Source organism: Phoxinus phoxinus, assembly GCF_949152265.1.
Source record: "Phoxinus phoxinus genome assembly, chromosome: 18".
Taxonomy (NCBI): Eukaryota; Metazoa; Chordata; class Actinopteri; order Cypriniformes; family Leuciscidae; genus Phoxinus; species Phoxinus phoxinus.
In genome coordinates, this window is record NC_136893.1 from 3,023,758 (window position 1) to 3,043,635 (window position 19,878).

General features: G+C 37.1%; 1 protein-coding gene across 2 annotated transcripts; it reads right to left on the reverse strand.

Moving 5' to 3' along the window:
* Window positions 1-2,994: 2,994 nt before the first annotated feature.
* On the reverse strand, window positions 2,995-12,794 carry LOC306986399 (histamine N-methyltransferase-like). Of its 2 annotated transcripts, none has more exons than XM_079589599.1 (7): window positions 12,692-12,794; window positions 9,666-9,814; window positions 9,504-9,556; window positions 9,159-9,266; window positions 8,941-9,071; window positions 8,750-8,843; window positions 2,995-4,259 (listed from the first exon to the last, which is right to left on the reverse strand). In XM_079589599.1, exons 1-7 carry the CDS (start codon window positions 12,704-12,706, stop codon window positions 3,904-3,906), a joined length of 906 nt encoding a protein of 301 aa, XP_079445725.1. In that variant the 5' UTR covers window positions 12,707-12,794; the 3' UTR covers window positions 2,995-3,903. The 2 variants fall into 2 exon arrangements, with proteins under 2 accessions (XP_079445725.1, XP_079445726.1); XM_079589600.1 differs by lacking the exon at window positions 12,692-12,794 and adding an exon at window positions 12,040-12,098.
* Between the last annotated feature and the right edge of the window lie 7,084 nt (window positions 12,795-19,878).

The following is a 19,878-nucleotide window of genomic DNA, read 5'->3' on the forward strand; positions in this document are numbered from 1 at the left end:
AGAATACAACACTGATTGACCACTTACTTTGTTGAGAGTGAAGACAAATTATCAGGGTGGAAAAATAAACCTGTTATAATCATTTTACAATTAAGCCATTATTTTAACATCATTGGCTCACATGAACTAACAGCAATATTTATTTGTTATTGCATTTATTAATAGGCCTACTTGTAAATGTTAGGCTAGTTAATAAACATAAATGTTCAGGTGAACGGGCAGGTGCTCATGAGCTGAGAAGTTAAATTGTTTGAGAGAATTCAGTCACAAGCATTAATAATTTGTTGTGGAGATTATCCTTCTTCTCCAGCATTACAGGAGATGCGAGAGATGCCAATCCATTTAAAGAGACAGTTCACCAAAAAATGAACATTTTGTCATCAAGTTTGGTTCAAACCTGCATACATTTCTTTGTTCTTTGTAGATACATCCCCCCCCCATCTACAAAACAAGATGGGGGGGGGGGGGGGGGGGGGGCTTTGGGTGCTCGAGCCCCTGCCCTTTTTCAAAATTAATCCAAAGTGCCCTTCTCAAACAAATATCGTTGATAATATTGTGGTCAATAAAACAAAATGCATTTTCTTATAATTTACATGACAATGTGTACAAGACTAAAGTAGCCTAAATTCACGTTTATTTTTACATTTCTGTCAGTCTGAGGTGTCGTTGCTATAACGCGTTGCTATGGGTTGCTTCACTTGCGTCAAGTTGTGGGTGTGTCTTGCTTCGGTCTTGACTGACGGTCTCCATTTTCGAGAGTCTAAAAACTCCGGAGTAGTGTGTGGGCGGCAGCAGGCATAATCGTAGCAAAAGTTATGCGAAATGAATATGTACTAGTGTACACGTAGGTATCACACACAGTCAGCTTGGGAACCGATGCTCTCGAGCGTCTTTCAGTGAGTATGGCTCGACGGCAGAAAAAAAAAAGTTTTATTAAAAATTATAAATTTTTTATAATAAAAGGTTGCGTGTCGATTCAATTAAAAATCCACATAACACATATTTTAAAATATTACTTAATTCGCTGAAGCCTGTTTGTCATGCATAATACACCGACCAATCGTCATTTGGCACAATAAGTTCAAATATCATTGGACGGTCATTTATAAATAAATCATTTGAAAATTACATGGACAGACGAATTTACATTGAAGTGATCTGAATCTCCGTCGTTGACCTAATGGATGTTAATTGACTACAAACCAGCACCAAAAGTAGCATTAATGGTACGTAGGCCTATAGTATTCAAGTCACTTGTATTTAGTCTATATTGATACACGTCACCGTTTGCCATTATGAAACTATCATAGTTTGTTAAATGAAGCCCAGGCCTATTATGTGAAGTGTAGGCTGCCTGACAACAACACGCGAAATGGTGACTTTATTATTTTAACATTTTTGCACACACACATTACTATATATTTTTTAACAAGTCCCTTATGTGCTTTAGGCCTGCATTTATTTGATAAAAAAATACAGAAAAAAACTACAATATTACTAAAATAATGGTTTTCTATTTTAATATACTTTAAATATATAATTTATGTGATGCAAAGCACACACACACACACACACATATATATATATATATATGCCCCTTTTTATATTTGAGCCCCCGCCCCTGAGGAACTCTCTGCACGTCCCTGGAGAGGAACATCCAGAGACTGATCCACTTCTACAAAAGATGAACATCAACTTAAACACACTCTATTATTGCAGTGCAGATCTTCATTCAGAAACAAACGACACACAACTCATACCCTCAGAGGAACAAACAGAAGTCCTCATCATCTTCCATATAGCAATGAGACAGCAGGGCACTGATGGACAAACACACGAGCCTGGACGTGAACAGATACACGGTGATTCATTCACCCCGCAACTCTCTCACAGACACACACTTCTGTCTGTGGTCTCTCATTTGCATAGGCTATAGTTTCTGAATTAGTTGGCTAGATGTTGAGATTAACATTTTCTAAAATTTACCCCTTCAGACCTGAATTATGTTTAAAGTTTCTGAAAAATATAAAAGTAGGCTACATTTTCTCAGCTCACGAGGCTTAATGAGACCAAAAAAAAAAAAAGTTTTGGCTTTAATTGTAATTTTTTTCTTTTTTATTCATTAGCCTAACTATTATCTTTTTACCTGTTTTTAATAAAGGCCTTTTAAGCGAAGCGATGCATTTGTGTAAGAAAAATATTCATATCAAGTTACGCTTTAGATTTAAGTCAAATCCGTATGTTCGTTTGGCCCGGAAGCAGTCATTTTACTTTATAAAGTTTTAAATACAGATATTTTTCTTACATCTCATCATCACTCCACATAAAGTCAACATCTGACATATTTCCATCAGCTATATGTTCAAGCACTTCAAGAACTGTATATTCTGCAAATGAAAAAGTTTCAAAAATGTATCAGTACTGTGACATTTTTATATAAGAAATTTCAGCATTACTGGACTTCAGTTACTGGAATGTGATTTCAGTAACAGGTTTTTGAACCCACTGTACATTCTAATGGACAGACACATTTGAAAAAAATCCTGATTTAAAACAATTCTACAATAAATTTTTAACTTTAATAAGTTACATTTTTCTACAAACTACGAAAAACTGGCAAAGATATCCAAAAAAATGTAATCAAACCATAGAAAATGTTGCTTTCTTCTGTGTTTGGAGTGAAGTGCTGCCATGCTTCTCTTCAATAGTGTTTTTTTATAATTACTACATGCAGAGCTTTACTGCCATTTGATTGGATGACAAACGTCCAATCTCATGGACTGCATGCTTTATAGGTGAAATGCTCCAGAAGTAAAAAAGTTGAGTGATGTCCATTGTAATGGACGCAGCAGGGTCCGATTGGGTTTTAATAAATGATGTAGAATGAAATGAAAGCTTTATTGTAAAATGTTTCAAAAAACTTGAATCAGCTTAATTTATGGACAATGATTCAAATGAAAGTAAATGGTATTGGTGGCTTTTTTTTTTTTTTTTATAGGGTTCATCTAAAAAGTTACAAAATCTGAATTCAATCAAGCAAATCTGTTAATCCTATTATTAGCATTATATCATTAGTTACATTGATTCTAGTAAATATTTTTGTGTAAAGTTTTAATAGATTAATATGAAATATATGAATGACTGTGAGTCTGCTGTGAGACTCCTGTGAGACTCCTGAATTGGAGTTTTGCATTGCTCGATGTGATATAAATGTGTATATAGTCCAATAAATGTATTTAAATAAAAGAAAATTCGTCTGCATACATGAGAGTTCAAGTCAAAAGTCACGGCTGTGAAAGTGATGCACTGACTTTATGAAGACTTAAAGGCGGAGCTTCATTTACACCACAACCCGCCCACCACATCCACAACACAAACTTTTCAAACCGGGAAATGAAAAAGAAAAGCAAAAATAGTGCTGAGGAAGTCATCAGTGCCGACAAACAGCTAATAAGAAACCGCAGAACATTGTGAAACCCAACATGATTCAATGTGCAGATCAGCCTCAAAACAAAACAAAAAAACGCATGTATTTGTTATATCATTGTAAAAAAAAAAAAAGGTGCCTTAAATTTAAGACCAATCAACTTGGATATTAAAGTCATAAAAATGTGAAAATACACATATACTTCCAATAGACCCGTGTTCTCAACCAGGAATCTCCACTAGGGGGCCTCAGCAAACCTCCAAAGGGGGCCACAAAATTACTTACAATTAGACAACTGAAAAATCAAGATATTTCTTATTTTATTCACCACCTCAGCAAAAAATCATGAATAACTGGAAAAGTCAAGAGGCCTTTCAATATTGTAGAGGACAAACAGGGAACTCGGAGTCAAAACGGTTCAGAAGACTGAATATTAACTTCAAAGATCTTGTGGAGATATAAATACTGCCTTATATTTACGGCTCAACCACTAATACTCCCGTGTTGTTGTTGAAAAGGATCCTGCCGTCCACCTCTGTACTGCAGTCGGGATGTCTCAGTAAGTCCAGCACTTCTTTCTTCAGGTCTTTGGGAGCATTTTTACTGAACTCTTTGACCTCGGTGAGGAAATCCAGCATCAGTTCTCCCAGCGGATCTCCCTCAGTGAAGCTCTCGGTGATGTCCATCTGGGACAGAAGCTCGTAGTTACGGTACGGGATGCCCTCAGAATCCAAGAAGGTCTTCATATCTCCTGTCGTGACACACTGGCTGTTCTCAGCGTTACAGAGCTGTTTTTTATACGTCGTCCATAATTTGCTCCATCCACTCTCACCTATGAAGAGCAGAAGCAAAACTAAGGTCGTTTTTTTTTCTTAGAACAGGAAAAGTCCAGAATATGGAATATAGATTAAAGATTGGTCTTGTTTTAAAGAAGACATTTGGCAGATTTTTGTAGAAGTTAAATAAATTAAGAAAGTTAAAAAGAAAAAAAGTTATAGAAGTTTGAGTTTATGAAAATGTACAATGTTAAAAATGTAATTATTCATATTTTATATAAAATATATATTTTCAAAACCTGGAGGACTCTAAAAATGCAACAAAAAAAAAAAAAATCAAAGGCAAAAATCTAAACAAGTTGTGTTTCTAATTTTAGTTTGATATCTCAAAAAATCAGCTTTCAGTGAGATTTAGTTTGGGCGCAGTACCGCACTTCTCCACTAGTGGACATTACTGCCCATATAAGGGCGCCTCTGTTTCCATATGTTGTTTGAGTGATCTGAACCATTATTTTTACAATTTTCATACAATTTATGAAGTACACATCCTATTCAGAAGTATAGGATGGTTTGACAAAAGATTGGCAGATTGTTGTGAAGCAAAGGCCATGACATTTCACTCGCTTCCCCTGATCTCCAATCTCGAGAGAAGACCAGAAAAGGACATAATAAGAAAACCACAGCTCAGTATGTTACAACCAATGTGGGGGAACTATCTGGACTATTAAGAAGTATAACCATTTAACAGGGCCGGATTAAGAGTTCAGAGGCCCCTGGGCACAATGACTTGTTTACTAACTTATACAAATTAAATAAACAGTGCTTTATTTTTTCAGCTACAGTAGGCCATGTGTATTTAACAGCATTGAAGATAGTCATTAAATGATATGAAATATGAAAATAAAACACAACATAGACTTCACTGTATAAATTGTACATTTATTCTTATTAAAGCTACTATTAAAGTTCTCAGTCAAGAGTGAGGGATTTGCTCTTTGTATTTTGTTGTTTAAAAAAAATTAATCGTCATCATTTAGCCTTCTCTCTCAAGCCGTTTCAAACCCGAATAAGTCTCCCTCTTCTGTTGAAAATAAAAGTTATTTGGAAGAATGTGGGTAACCAAACATGATGTACCCCAGAGACTTCCATAATAGTTTTTTTCCTATATGGTAGTCAATGGGGACCAGCAACCGCCCGGTTAGCCACACTCCTCAAAATATCTTCTTTTGTGTTCAGCACAAGAAAGAAATTAATACATGTATGGAACAACATTAGAGTGAGTGAGTAAATAATGACATCATTTTTATTTTTGGGTAACTATCCCTTTAAGGACAAGCGGCTGCATGTTTACTATTAGGGCTACTGTCTCTTTAAGATCTGCGCGCGACGAGTCTTATGGCGCTTTTCCATTACCAGTACCAGCTCGACTCGACTCAGCTCTTCTCAGCTCGTCTCGGCTCGGCTCGCGTTTCGCTCCGTTTTCCATTGCATAGTACTTCCACAATAGTACCTGGTGGTCGTCATAGCGACGCGACACACACCCGCTACCCACACACACAGGACAATGGAGGAAATCGAGTGTATGCTGTTTTACTTAATATTAGTAATGGGTATATCACGCAATCTCTGGCAAAACTATTTAAAAATGCCGGGGTTATTCAGGATACTCCGTCTGGCGCGTGCAATGATGGCGCAGTGAATAGTGACGATTCTCGCTGACCAATCAGCAGTCTCCCGCGTGTCACGTCACGTTTTAGTATCGCCTCAGCTCGCTTAGAACCTCGCCGGAGGTGATACGAAAAAAAGTACCTGGAAGCAGGTACTGGTACAACTTTTACACAGTGGAAAACCAAACAGAGGCGAGTCGAGTCGAGGTGAGGCGAGCCAAGGCGAGCTGGTACTGTGCAGTGGAAAAGCGCCATTATATACACACATTTGACAATCAGATTTTTTTCTTATTTTTTTCTACTGTTCTTTCACTTTGGACATAACCAACGTTGTTTATGTAAACCTTGTGTGTATTTGACAGTATTAGCGCAATAAGACTCGAAAGATAAGTCCAGTAACAGGCGCTGTTAGACAGGCTTTTAGTGCATGTGCGCGCGTCGGGTGTAACGTTATTGCGCTCAGAAAAGCGCCCGTTAGAACAGCGCATCAGCAGCGAACGACATGTTTAACCGGCAAGGCTTTAAAGCACATGCAATTCATTATTTTTTATAAACTACAGTGTCCCGTTCCTCTGCATTTGATGTGGATATACGTCGCGCTGTACAGCATGTTGAGACGGAGGCGCCAGAACTGCAAACTGATAGAATGCACGATCCTACGATATTTCTTCAAAAGCAGATCGTGGAGACATTTTAATCGTCCACGATCAAAAATCGTGATATCGCACACCCCTAATCTAACATAATATTTGACGGTGCCCAGGGCCCCTTAGATGTCCTGGGCCCCTGGGCAAATGCCCAGTTGCCCTAATGGTTAATCCGGCCCTGCCATTTGAAATGTATTGCTGAATAAGGAAATTACTGTGTACTGCACAGTGTGTAGCACTTAGTTATGTGAAACAATAACCACTGTCTTAGCTCTGTAGCAATTAGTCAGGTTCAACATTAACCACATGCCAAAGGGACTTTTTAGAAGATGATGTATACTAACCACAGCCACGCTTGCTAGAGACAACCTACGGTTGATAGAAACCAAGCACAAGCCACAGCCTCGCTTACTACGGTTGATAAGAGACCAAGCTCGCTGCTTGCGATAATTATGTTTTCTAAAAGCCATGCACATTCTATGAAAAGCCACTTAATGTATACACAGGTTTCTTGTATACAAACAATACCGGATGCGCGCGCATCCAAGAGGCAAGACCGCTATATGTTATGCCGAGTTCTGTAAAAGAACATTGTAATTAACGTAGATTTCGCATTGTTTGTAAATTCTTGTTGACTCAATAATAAACTGCAATTTCAGAGTTGAATCTGTTTGCTTGTGTTTCATTTGCATATTAATATAACATTATGTAAAAAGTTAGTTAGTTGACTAGTATGAAATTGTCCAACTAAGTTTGCAAATCATAAAAACATGACATACCCTATGCATTTAGGTTAGTTTACAGCACAACAGCTCCGCTTCATCTCTGCTTCTGCTAGATATAGCCGTAAAGACTGTTGCTTTCTGCCTCTTAGATGCGCGCGCATCTACGTGATGACGTTGCACAGAAACCCGTGTATAGAAAGAGGCAGGTCATGTATCCTGCTTGTGATCATATTTGCTCTTGATTGAAACTGTTGTTGATATTAAAAACAGCCTGCTATTGTTTGCTGAAGTGCAGCTGACACAAGACTAAAGGAAGAAGGATCAGACGGACTCGTCGCTCAACCTTGCTGACAAAAGATCTGGATCTCCAGCGTGCCAGATGCAAGAAGCCATTGAAGCCTAGCTAGTATCTATCTGTTAGTTAGTACTCTATTATAATCTGTAACAAGTATTGTTAAACATTTATTATAATCATCTGACTGGACCTTGGATTCCTGAGTACGAGTCTTATTCTTCTACCCGGATCGGGGAGATCCTGCTTGAAGAGAACGACCGAGGATGAGCATTCTTATGATAAAGAGAATAATCACTATGAGATTTGATTGATCATTAAGCCTAGCCAAAGAGGCAGCGTATGACATGTATATATATTGAGCTTATATGATTGTTGTATAGCGAACACGGTTGAAGAGTACCACAAAATGTAGACTTATAATACAGAGGGGAAATCTATTATTTTTATAATAGAACACGAATCGGGATAGACTGATCGCATAACTCTTGAGGACACGACTGAGGTAGGCTCCCTAGTTACCATGGGATTATATATATCCAGGATAGGATGTAGGATAATTTGGAACGGTATTAATCGTGATAATCCATCGCAAGATTTTGAAATGAATTCATCCTCTAAGAAACACAAAGGCGTATGTGCATTATAGCTCGCTGCCACGTCACAAATGATGAATCTATTATTGTTTTCTTTATATTTAAAACATTTTCAGACCTTTTTTTCTAAAAGAATTGAATGGATGCTATCTTTTGAAGTCTTGGCATGAAAACAAACTGAGGTTTCTACCATTCTTTCATGATTTTTCATGTTCATCACTATTCAAAGTTAGGGTTAGTGGCTAACCCTAACCCACTATTTCAAAATAAATGTCTGAACACGCCTTTATAGGAGTATGAAAATATTCTTGTTGCAAATTGATAAATTACAGCTTCTCTTGAAAATCAGTCACCAAAAGTGTAAACTAGAGATTGTAAGCTTTCAAATGATATATAGTTTGTCAAGATTAGTTTAGGTTTAGTATAGGATATTACTATTTTCAATATGTAATGACTTTGGGCCCAAAACATAATTTTTTCTTTAAAATGGTCGCATTAATCGTGTTTTTTATTAAAGGGAAAATCAGTTTACTAATAAATCATGTAAACTTGACTGCTTCATTTCCACTTTAAGTTTCCTATTCTAGAATTGGAATTGATTCCCAACCCATAACCGTACCTGACGCCAGACTGATCATGAGTTTCCCATCTTTGTCAAGCAGACTCCGGAAAAACGAGACAGTGGCCGCTGGATCTTTGACATAGTACAGCATCTGTTAAACACACTGATATTAATATCCTACAAACATGTTTGATATACAGACCTCAATAATATAACTTCAATCAACGTCGATGAAATGAATGAAAAACCTGTATGATGTGAATGAAGTCCATCTTTCTCCCAGAGTTTTTCTCTTGCCAGTGTTTTTCAAACTCAGATGCTGTCATCTCGTTCCATGTGAAGTTAATGTGATCAAGATCTGGAGTGGTTGATACCCGAGCTAAATTTAGAATAAAAGAAAAAAGACTGGTAGCGCTATAAAAGTGAATAATGATTCGCTTAAAAGCAGCAATAAGATGATTGGCACCTTTATACTTGTGCAGCATGTCATTGTTTGGTTCCACCACTTCATTGTGGACTTTAACATGTGGATGTTTCAGGTGTAGCTGCGCGAGCAACTCTAGATCAATCTCACCTGGAAATAAGAGGAGAATTCACACGTTATGCAAATCTGATATATGAAATTATGATATAAACAGAAATCTAATATTTCAGTGGTAATGCACTGTGAACTAACATGAACAGCTGTATTTTTATCAACTAACGTTAACAAAGATTAACAAATACTTTAACAAATGTATTGCTTCATGTTAGTTAATACTAATAACCTTATTGTAAAGTGTTAGCATTTCGGTTTTTATAAACAGTGTACCTGCTCCACTCCCAACTCCTAATACATTGAGAATGGGTCTTCCCCCTCCAATGCTGCCGAGCGAGAGAGAATATAAGATAATATTATTATATCTTGTCATTGTTAAATCTGCCAGGCTAAATTAATAAAATATGAGATTTATCATCAAGAACGATAAAGCACCTTGCTAGTACGTCAGGGTGTGTGTTATGAATGAAGTCCTGCATGCACTGGTGCTCAGAGGAGCGCTGGCGATAGAGCTCGAAGGATTTGAGGTATCTCGGATAATCTTCCACGAGGGATCTGAATGGAGATGCCATGCTTTTCGTCGGCTGAAACACACAAACTGGTGTTTAATAATGAGACAATGACTTGATCGCCCCAAAAATGAAACAGAAGATATTTTGAGAAATTCTATCAGTGAAGGTCATGGGTTCAGGAAAGCAAGAACTGATCAAATGTGAACATCTTCACTTTAAAGATTAACCCTTAATCACTGTTAAAAAAGGATAACACTTAAGATGTTTGGAGAGCGATTGCATAAGGAAATATATATCATTTTTTAAATTTACTTCTCAACTATACATTTATGCTGTGTTTTTGTGGAAATTTTTACGTTTTTTACCTATTTACGGAATTAAAGTGCAATGACCACATGTATCCAGAGAGGGCCATAGAGACATTTTCACTTTATTTTTCTTGATGCTTCAACTTCTCCTCACAAATATGATATATATGTTGTGAATATTTATTTAAACATTTTGAAATACATAAAAAATCTGTAGTTTTGTCAGAGTTAGAATTTGTTGTTGTTTTCTGATATATATTTTTAATTATCTGCTTTTGCAGAATTATCAGTGTGTGTTATTATTATTATGCAGTGTGTGTGTATGAGATGTATGAGAAAGTTCGTTCCACTTTGGGTTTATGCACTTTGGTTTTTTTTTTTTTTTGACAAACAAAATAAAAAAAAGTCATTTTTTTAATTTTCCCATTCATTTTCAATGTGGGGTCATTTTGACCCCAAACACCTTAAAAAGGTTAAAAAAAATTACACACCTTTAGAACAACCAAATCAAGCCCAGTTTTTGTGCACGTTTAGATAGATTATTTAGGAAAAGTCACAGAGTTTCATGCCCCTGAGATGAAGGTAACACTTTAAAAAAATGAAGGAAAAGTCCAGTGGGGTCACCCAAACAGTGATTAAGGATTAAAAAAAATGGTTTGCTTTTTTGTTTATCCATACAATGGAAGTCAATGGTCACCACTTTAAAATGTCGTTTAAAGGCAGAACGTAGAGGTTTAGAATGACATCCGTAATTTTTTATTTTATATTTCAGGCGAAAAACTCCACCATTAAGATTCGTACGAATTTTACGAGGTGGCTAATTCGCATGAATTCATACGACCGGTGTACAAATGTTTGCTAAATCGTACATTTGCTAAACAGTCAGCGGCTGCTTGCGGATTGGTTGGCAGTCCGAATGTCAGCAGATATTTTTATTAACGATAATATTTTAAACATTAAATTACATTTTAAATTTAAAAATATTGTAAGTAAACAACAATAGCCCAAGTTAAGAAAAAAAATTAAGACATTTAAAAAAATAATTCGGCATCTATTTATTTGTGTGCCAGCTGCCGGTGGTACCCGCACACCCGTGGCTACGCCTGGTTGGCACACCCGTGTCTCTGTAACAGTCACACTTGTTTTTCCACCTCCACTAGAGACGAGTGCCATTAGCTATGTCTCCTTGACCTTGTGGGGGTAAGGTGTCGTTTTCTTTGCTTTACCCCGGGCTTAAAGTAAAAATATGACTGTGAAAAATAGCAGTATGATTTAATGAAATGCATTTATGGTGAGATTACTACATTTTCATGTCAATCGGTGTTCATTTTGAACACAAATCATGCGCTGAACCAAAGCTCTAACCTGTTAACATGGGACGGGAAAAAAACGCACTGCAAACGGAGTGTGTGTGTGAAACAAAACCCAAGAAAGGGTTCTTTCTTGGCATTGTAGAACCTTTTTAGCATAAAAGGTTCTTTGGAGTTGAGTAAAGAACCATATGGTTCTATATAGAACCCCAATGAACCCTTTTTTTCTAAGAGTGTAGAACCTTTTAGGGGTTCCAAATACGTAGCGCCTATAGAACCTTTTAAGGTTAGGCTATATAGAATATTTTCTTCTAAGAGTGTAGGCTAATTCAGTCTCAGTTGTTATGCTTACAGGTTAATATAATTTGCAATAGAAAATGTATGCCTATAGGCTAACTTACTCTCAACTCGATGGCACGAATAAAAAGCCACACAAAAACGTGTTGTATAGCCTAGGCTATATTTATGACTGTGCATTAGTTAAGAGTCAAACAGTATAATCTATAACATATTCGTTACTGTACGTTACATTCAAATCAACATGAAGAGATTATTATTAATTTTACAGCTGTATCATTATTTCTAACTGACTGATAGCCTACTGGATGCGCGCCCCCGCTTCTATCAGCGGTATAATAGCTAATAATAACACGGAGATAGCAGAAGTGCAGACACTTACCTTCACTTCTATCCGCTTTTATCACACTGACACTGTTATATTCGGTTCCTGAAATATTTGGATCCAATGGGTGGCGCTTACATTTATATTCACGAGACACTGTCGTGGGCGGAGCGACCGAGTGCGAGAGTAACAGAGATTATTCATTTGAGTGCCTCAGATCAAATCGCGTTTTGTTTTATGGATTATTTCAAACAGGTAGGGGAGACCGGGGATGGTTGTAACAATTTTGACCTTTCTGTCTATATCTTGTAGTACTTTGAAGTCAGTGCATGTGTTCAAAATTTGATCCATACTAGTTACAAGTGTCTGCTATTAAATGACATAGCTATTATCTTTGCAACACAAACAGAAAATGCATGGTTTAGTTTCAAACACGAGGAGTGAAATGTTACAATTCACCCCATAGTCATGGACAGGCATATGGACATCTTGGATGACATCGGGGTGAGTAAATTATCAACTAATCCTTACTAATCACAAACATCAAATGGACACCGTGACAGAAAAACTGAAAATAAACCAAAAGTACAATCAAATTCGTGATGAAGTGATTTTGCCATTTAGCTTATTAAACTGAAATCAATACACACAGTAGGCTACCTTTAATTATAAATAAATGATTACCCAGATATATGCAAACATAGCCTACCGTGTGCCTTCCCATCAGGATTCAGGAGACATTTTCTGATCAAACACTTCTCAATGTTACACCTGTGTGACACCTCGTGTTTCTGTTTTTTCGGTGTTCACGCAAATAAAAAAAATCACATGACCAGTACGTCTTGTGTAACTCATTTTCTCCAGTAGGTGTCACTATTGCCAAACTATCATGCAAATCAAATATACAATTCCCAAATAAGTATTCAAGTATTATTGATTGATTATATTTATTTCATTCATGGATATTTCCAACAAAACTTACTTCATCATCCTCATATATATAATTTATATAATTTATAAAACCATGATGAAAAGGAGGCAGGATGAAGAATATCTTATATTTCCTGCCCCCTAAAAAAAAAAACATATCAAAAAAGTCGACATTTCAAATCCCCGTCAATGCATTACGATAACAAATGAAACAAACTAGAAGCCATAACATCAACCTGAAAAAGATTCCAAAACAAAAGCAACCATGCTCACAACCATCAATCAATTTCTAGGCTATAATTGTTCATACAAATCCATTGTTTTCTCTTTAAATCTTTTTTTTAAATGAAATATATTTTTACATTGCTTTAGTTCATTTTGCAGAGAATTCCAAACTTTCACTCCCACCACTGAAGTACACATTTGTTTTGCTGTTGTCCTTGCATATTACTCCGCCAAGTCGACGTGCTCCCAAGCACTTGCTATGTTATTCCGCCATACAATATAGTTATCCATTTTACACACTTAGAAAAGCGCAACGTTTTGTTTTGCGTCACCGTCCTAGGTCGAGTTACACTACTCGAGTAACTGTATTTAAATAGGGAAAACGTGGAGGTGTTTGGTAGCTTCTCTGCTTGGCCCCTATTGAATGAACTGGGCTAAGCTAAGTGCTAACAAAGTTTCGCCTCAAGACAGAGCGATTAAGTGCACGCACTGAGACGAGAGAGGTATGTATCAACTCGTCTTAGTTAAGGGAATAACATAGTTTAATATGAAAAAACGGTAGAGTATCCCTTTAATGTCCCAGAGGCCCGGTGCATATAATGAAGTTTTATAGCGGTGAATTAAGTATGATATAAACTTGCCCTCCTGTGTTTTCAGAAGTAAACGCCCCCCGAGACGACAATAACTAGAGGAATTAAAGCACAAAGCCACTGTAGGCCAGAGGAGCGGGGGGGTTTGGGGCTGGAGGAGGAGTGTGTAGGAGCTGGACTGGAGGAAACCGGTGCTTCTGTAAAACACAACAGGAACAGAACATGTTAGACGTTATAAACTGCAAATCAAATGACTCTTATATCCTGACCATCACATAATCCTGTTTCTGCACATTACAGGCAAACAGATATTATATAATATACTCACTGTTGACCACAAGTGTGGCAGTCTCCTCAGACACTTTCTCTCTAGTGTAGGCTTCAGCTTTATAGAGTCCAGATCTGGAGATGCTGATATTCTGAATGATTACAGAAACACTTCCTTTTCCTAATATCAGTGTAACTCCAGGTTCTGGTGAATAATCATAGACCCAAGGCTTCTGCGCTAAAAGAACAGAATATTTCTTCTTGTCTTCTTTAAAAGTAATTCTCACTTCATCCGCTTTCTCCACTTCATCGATGTCGAAGGATATTGTCGCATTCTGTCCCTCGATCGCCTCGAACTTCGTCCCAGCGACAACCAGAACTGCAAATCAGAACCAGTGTATTAGAATAATGAGGAATAACCTGACAGTTTTTTTTGGTTACGAGTATCCGTCCATTAAATCATCTGTCTATCTTAGGGTGAGCTCCTGCTTATTGCTCTTGCAGGACACTATGTGATTTTGCGGGACTATGCGCTCCTGTGTGAGTGTGTGATATACATTTACTAGGCTTAGGCTATTAGCATACACGTTTAGGTTTAGGCCTACGCTTTTTTTATATTATAGCCTTTTCTTATTGTGGTAGGCTGGCTGTTGTAATTTCAGGAGGGAATAATGGAGTGTCTTTTTTCACATTAACGTCTTCACACACACACTGACGTCTGGTCGGGACAGTCAAAACTTTGGCAGACAGACTTTGACAGCGGTATGCAGCGGTAAAGTACATTTATTTTCAATAAAAATCAAGAAAATATGTGAAAGTGGAAATAAAGTGTCCAATGTGTGATAGCCTAGCGATTAGGGACCTAAGGCGGCATCCATTTAATAATTTTAATAAATATAATAATTTACACTCTGTTATTTTCGCGTTTCATAGCCTATCAAGTAGGCTAGCATAGGCTAGTTTATCTGCCAATATTTACGTAGGCTATAAATAGGCCTAAACTACAAAAACACGAGTCTGTGAAAACGGTGACGCATTAAAGTATAGCCTACTACATCATGTACAGCAGGCATGCGCACAGTCCTTGCAGTCATATACCTCGAACTGGGTCGACATTTAATTCAGTAACATTGGGCAATTTTGAATCATACCCCCTACATCGCCCCCTACGCATCAGGTAGCAATTATATTTAACATTTATGATATTTATGCTTCTTTAGGCCTAATCGTGATAAATGTTTGGCACATATAGCTATCTCGCGCATATTCCAGAAGCATTTCTACATCGCGCGATGATCGCGATCGAGCGGAGAGACAGACTAAAAGTGAGAGAGTGCGCGAGTTTGACCATTTATTGACAATAAGCACATTACCTCTGAAATCTGTGCGACACCTGTTCGTGTGTCAATATAACCGACGGACACGCTTTCTCTCTTGGTGTGCGATACAGAAATCGGTAAAGTTCCTTCGTTTGAACCGTTGAGGAGATTACGCGGATACGCGCGCGCAGGGTTAAGAACGCGTCGAAATGAGCCGCTATTTTGTTATTTAAATAAATTTCATTGGGGCGATATCTGTTTTTTGTGTGATCATATGATTAAATAAATCTGATTAAATAATAAAATAATTAATCCAATGAAATATTGTCATTACAAACTCTCAAAAGAGCATTAGCGGAGATCAGAACCTTAATAAAAATAAAGGAAAATCAAATTATAGCCTATTTAATAAATAAATTCGTCACTGAGTAGGCCTAGGCTATAGTGAGTAGCCTATCAATAGCCTACACATCTAATTGAACAACAGCAAACAGCCAAGCTCAACTGGACGTGTAGCCTGAATGATCCTTTAATTTCATATTTCGGTAAGGAGCCACGATACCTTCGCTCGGCTTATGCTGTATGTAGCCTAATATAGTCGCTGTTGTTGTGTGATATAGTCTACTTATTTGCAGTACAGACATGTATGCTAGAAACCTCCTAAATCTGCCTACTCCATAAGTTGGTAATAAGCAGTTCGATTGCTTGATGATTGCGCAATTTGCAGGTTTTCGTCTCACACAATTCCTTTACTCTAACTGAAGAGGATCTCATAAGTGTTTTAAAATAATAACGTGGTAGGCTATATGTTGCAGTCCAGTTGCATAATTAAGTGTATGCCTATAGCCTACTGTCCGGTTGGTTCAGGCACATCTAGCAGATCTTTTCAAGTTTGTTATCGCTTTTGTTTGCAGTAAATGCAAAGCACAGGGGAGACCAGGGACAGTTGTAACACTTTTAGCAATTTTTAGCAATACATCAAAAACCATTTATACTGGAATAACCAATTTATTATATTATAAACTTCAATCTGTCAACTGCTGAAACAATGTATTTAAGTGGTTTTATGAAATATGTACAGGTTGCAAAATTTATTTTAATACAGTCTCTCCACTGTTACAACCGTCCCAGTGTACAGGGACGGTTGTAACACATGTCAGGGACGGTTGTAACATGTCTAAAATATAGTACATAATGAATCAATCATATAGCCTACGCAAAATGGAAAATATTATTTATCATGTTATTGTGACTATTAATTTCATGTTTTTAAGTAATGATTACCTTTTTTTCATACTACATGACAATAAAAGAGGTGCAACCGTCAAATTATAATGCAAGAAAATTATTGAATGGGTAGAACAGCTCAAAAAAAGTTTACATTTAAACTTTTACATTTAATTTGCAATGCACAGTGCTCATTTTACTTTTAATTAGCAAATTAAAGGGATATTTTTTTTTTTTTTTGCTTGATTAGTTTTTAAAATATAGGCCTAAATGACACTTGGTTGGTTAAATAATACTTGTTTGAATTCAAAGACATTTGATCTTATAACAGTATCCAAAAGTATATCAGAAAGAAAAGTATTTTTTTTACCCAAAAACAACCTTTTGTAGATAACTCCGTCAGAAGTTTCAAATGTGGCTCCTTTTTGGCAAGAATGGAGGGAAACTAACTAAGCATGAGCACAGTGAGTGTCGTCACTCTAGCTTGTTTCTGATGGGAGGAATTCAAGGTGTTACAACTGTCCCTGGTGTTAGCTAATGAAACGACACCGTGATAACCAATACAGCGCTGTGAGGTTTCATATTAACGAGATAAGTATAATTTGTCTATCACGTTTTTATTTCAAGTTGCGATGTGCAGTTGTAAATTACGTATTCGTGTCTGATTAGCGAAAGTCTGTGTCAAGGAAATAAATACTCATGTTATTAGAGACAGTCAGGCGGAGCCTATACTATATCGTTGTCTAATGTGTGATAAAATAAAACTGTTGTCTGTCAGACTGCCAATACGGTATGTTGTTGTAGCTAAAGTGGTTTGCTCGGTGCTTGCGCTCGCGCTGTCAGGATGCAAAAAAGGAAACTTTAGCACTCACCGTCTCTTGTGTTCTGTGCTATTCCAGTGTTCACATAAAAACACAATGAATGAAGGCAAAATATAGTCCACAAACACGAAACTGAGGAGCAAACCATAGTGCAATTGAAAGTTGGCTAAACAGTGTGCGCTTTTTCCAACGCGGCGTTCCCTTCCCATCGACTACGCTCCAGCGCCAGCTCTGTGTGAATAAACCTGCCGTCTCTCACTCAAACAGCACTGGCAGCTGGTGGCGGGATTTAAAACATTCAGTGTGTGTGTGTGACTCACTTTGACTCGCGCGCTCACATTAGACGCGCGAAAGGTTTTAGGTGGAAAAACGCGGACGAATCACTTTAAAGCGAAAGCGGATCCTCACTTTTAGTCTAAAACAGAATAATGGGCAATGTAAGTCGTTGTAGGCTATATTACTCTGGCAGAGTGAAGTGAAGTTGAGTGCGTTATTTAACCAGTCAGATGAGAAAACATCAAGCTGTTTGAAATAAAAATAATAATAATAATAATATGAATGAATTATATAGGCTATTATACACATATATATTAAATAGACATTGACAAGAAATCAATTACACATTTTGCTAATATCTTACACTTACAAATTTGTGGTTCACAAAAATACAGAGAACCTCAAGAGCACTTGCAAAATGAAGGAAAAAAACTGAATCGCTTTTCTCAGTCGCAGTCTCTCATCTCATGTTCATTTACTGATTTAGTAATATTGCACAAATAACTGGAAAACACTTGTAAAATCTCTAGTGTGTGTGACTCTTATCTAAGAAACAAAACTGTTTAAAAAGGTGCCTTTTATATTATGAATTTTGTACTGAAGAAAAAATAACTGCATCAGACATCGTTTTAATAAGTGTAGCCCTGAGTGTTGCTGCAACCCGACACAGATAAATATTGCCCCTTTACTTTTTGGTTTCGGTAATGGAGTTCTGATAATAAGAATTACGATGGCATTTGATGGATATACTGTTGCGATGTATTTTTAGAAAGTGTTATTGTTGTGAACCTCAGCTTCACCAATAGAGGGCACCCTAAGCATTACACTGAGTATTGGTCGGCGACGCTAGTAGAGTAAAAGAGCGCTCAGTATGTAATGAGTGAGTTTGAGGAAAGCACGAGACAGGCTTGTGTGAGTGGTGTCAGGCCACAGGTATCATTTCAAGAAGTTTATCAACAGATTCTCTCATGTCTCACATTACACTATCAACTGGAATAAATACATTTTACTACCCCTCGCATGTACAGCTGTCAGCTATGCACAGAATACATTATACAGTAGGCCTACTGAAGTAGTGCAGTATTACAGAGAACAAATTACGGGTGGACATGGGATGGAGTTATGATATATATAATATGTATAAATATATGAGAATGATAGTCAAAATACCATAAAAAAGCGCATGATTTTATGTAAATTCATATGAAAAAAGTCTCAGCTGTGTTGGGGGCCCTGTCAAGATTCTTTTCATGGGGCCCAAAATCCTTAGCAGCGCCGCTGCCTGTGGGCTCTGTAAATAAAGTCAAGTCATCTTCATTTATATAGCGCTTTTAACAATGTAGAGTGTTTCAAAGCAGCATTACAGAGATAAACGTATTATTTAAGGCAACAGAGATTGTTTTTGGCTTTATAGGCTACAGCGGTTCTTGAATAAAGATATTTTCCAGCTAAAGTTAGTTTTGATTGATTCACTTCCGTTGAAATGATAATTAGTTATTAAATTAGAGACCGCTACGACACCGTTCTCTCTACACAGACTAAACGCGAACCTGCAACGCTGATGGCGCTCACGTGCGCTAAAATGTAGAAGATCAAGTAGAAGATCATCTGCATATAAACTGATTGTTGTACGTTAGCTACCTGAATTCCTTTGATTATACTGTTTTGACGTAGGCTATTGCGGCTGTGAGAGGTTCAATGAAAATGGCAAAGAGTGAAGGCGAGAGAGGAAATGTCTGGTGCTTGATATAGTGTGTACCAACGTTATGAAGTGATTCCGTTTCTTGCTTGTTTCTTGACTCATAAAGGTGTTATTGTTGGCTGATTTGTTTTGCATTATTTTAGTGGACCAATTTCTGGCTGGTGTCCATTTTGTGGTATTTTTTACTCTTTTATATAAAATAAACTGCAGAGGTTGAGTGCAGTGCGATTCCAGGATTTTATAAATGGGGGGGCACAGGGGGGGACCAAGAACCAGTCAGGAGGGGCCAATCAGAAAATTCAACTGAAAATAAATACTGGTTTAGAAAATATTAAGCGCGATTTCCAACATCTTGTGAAATGCCACGTGCTCTAATATTGATGGTATTAATTTTTTTTGTATTTTGGATGGATTAGACAACACAGTTCTGTTTCAATAAAAATAAAAATCACACAGACATTATTTAGTAATTTAAAAAAATATATATTTACACATTACTTTATTTTCAATACAAAAATTAAGTGTGTGTGTGTGTGTGT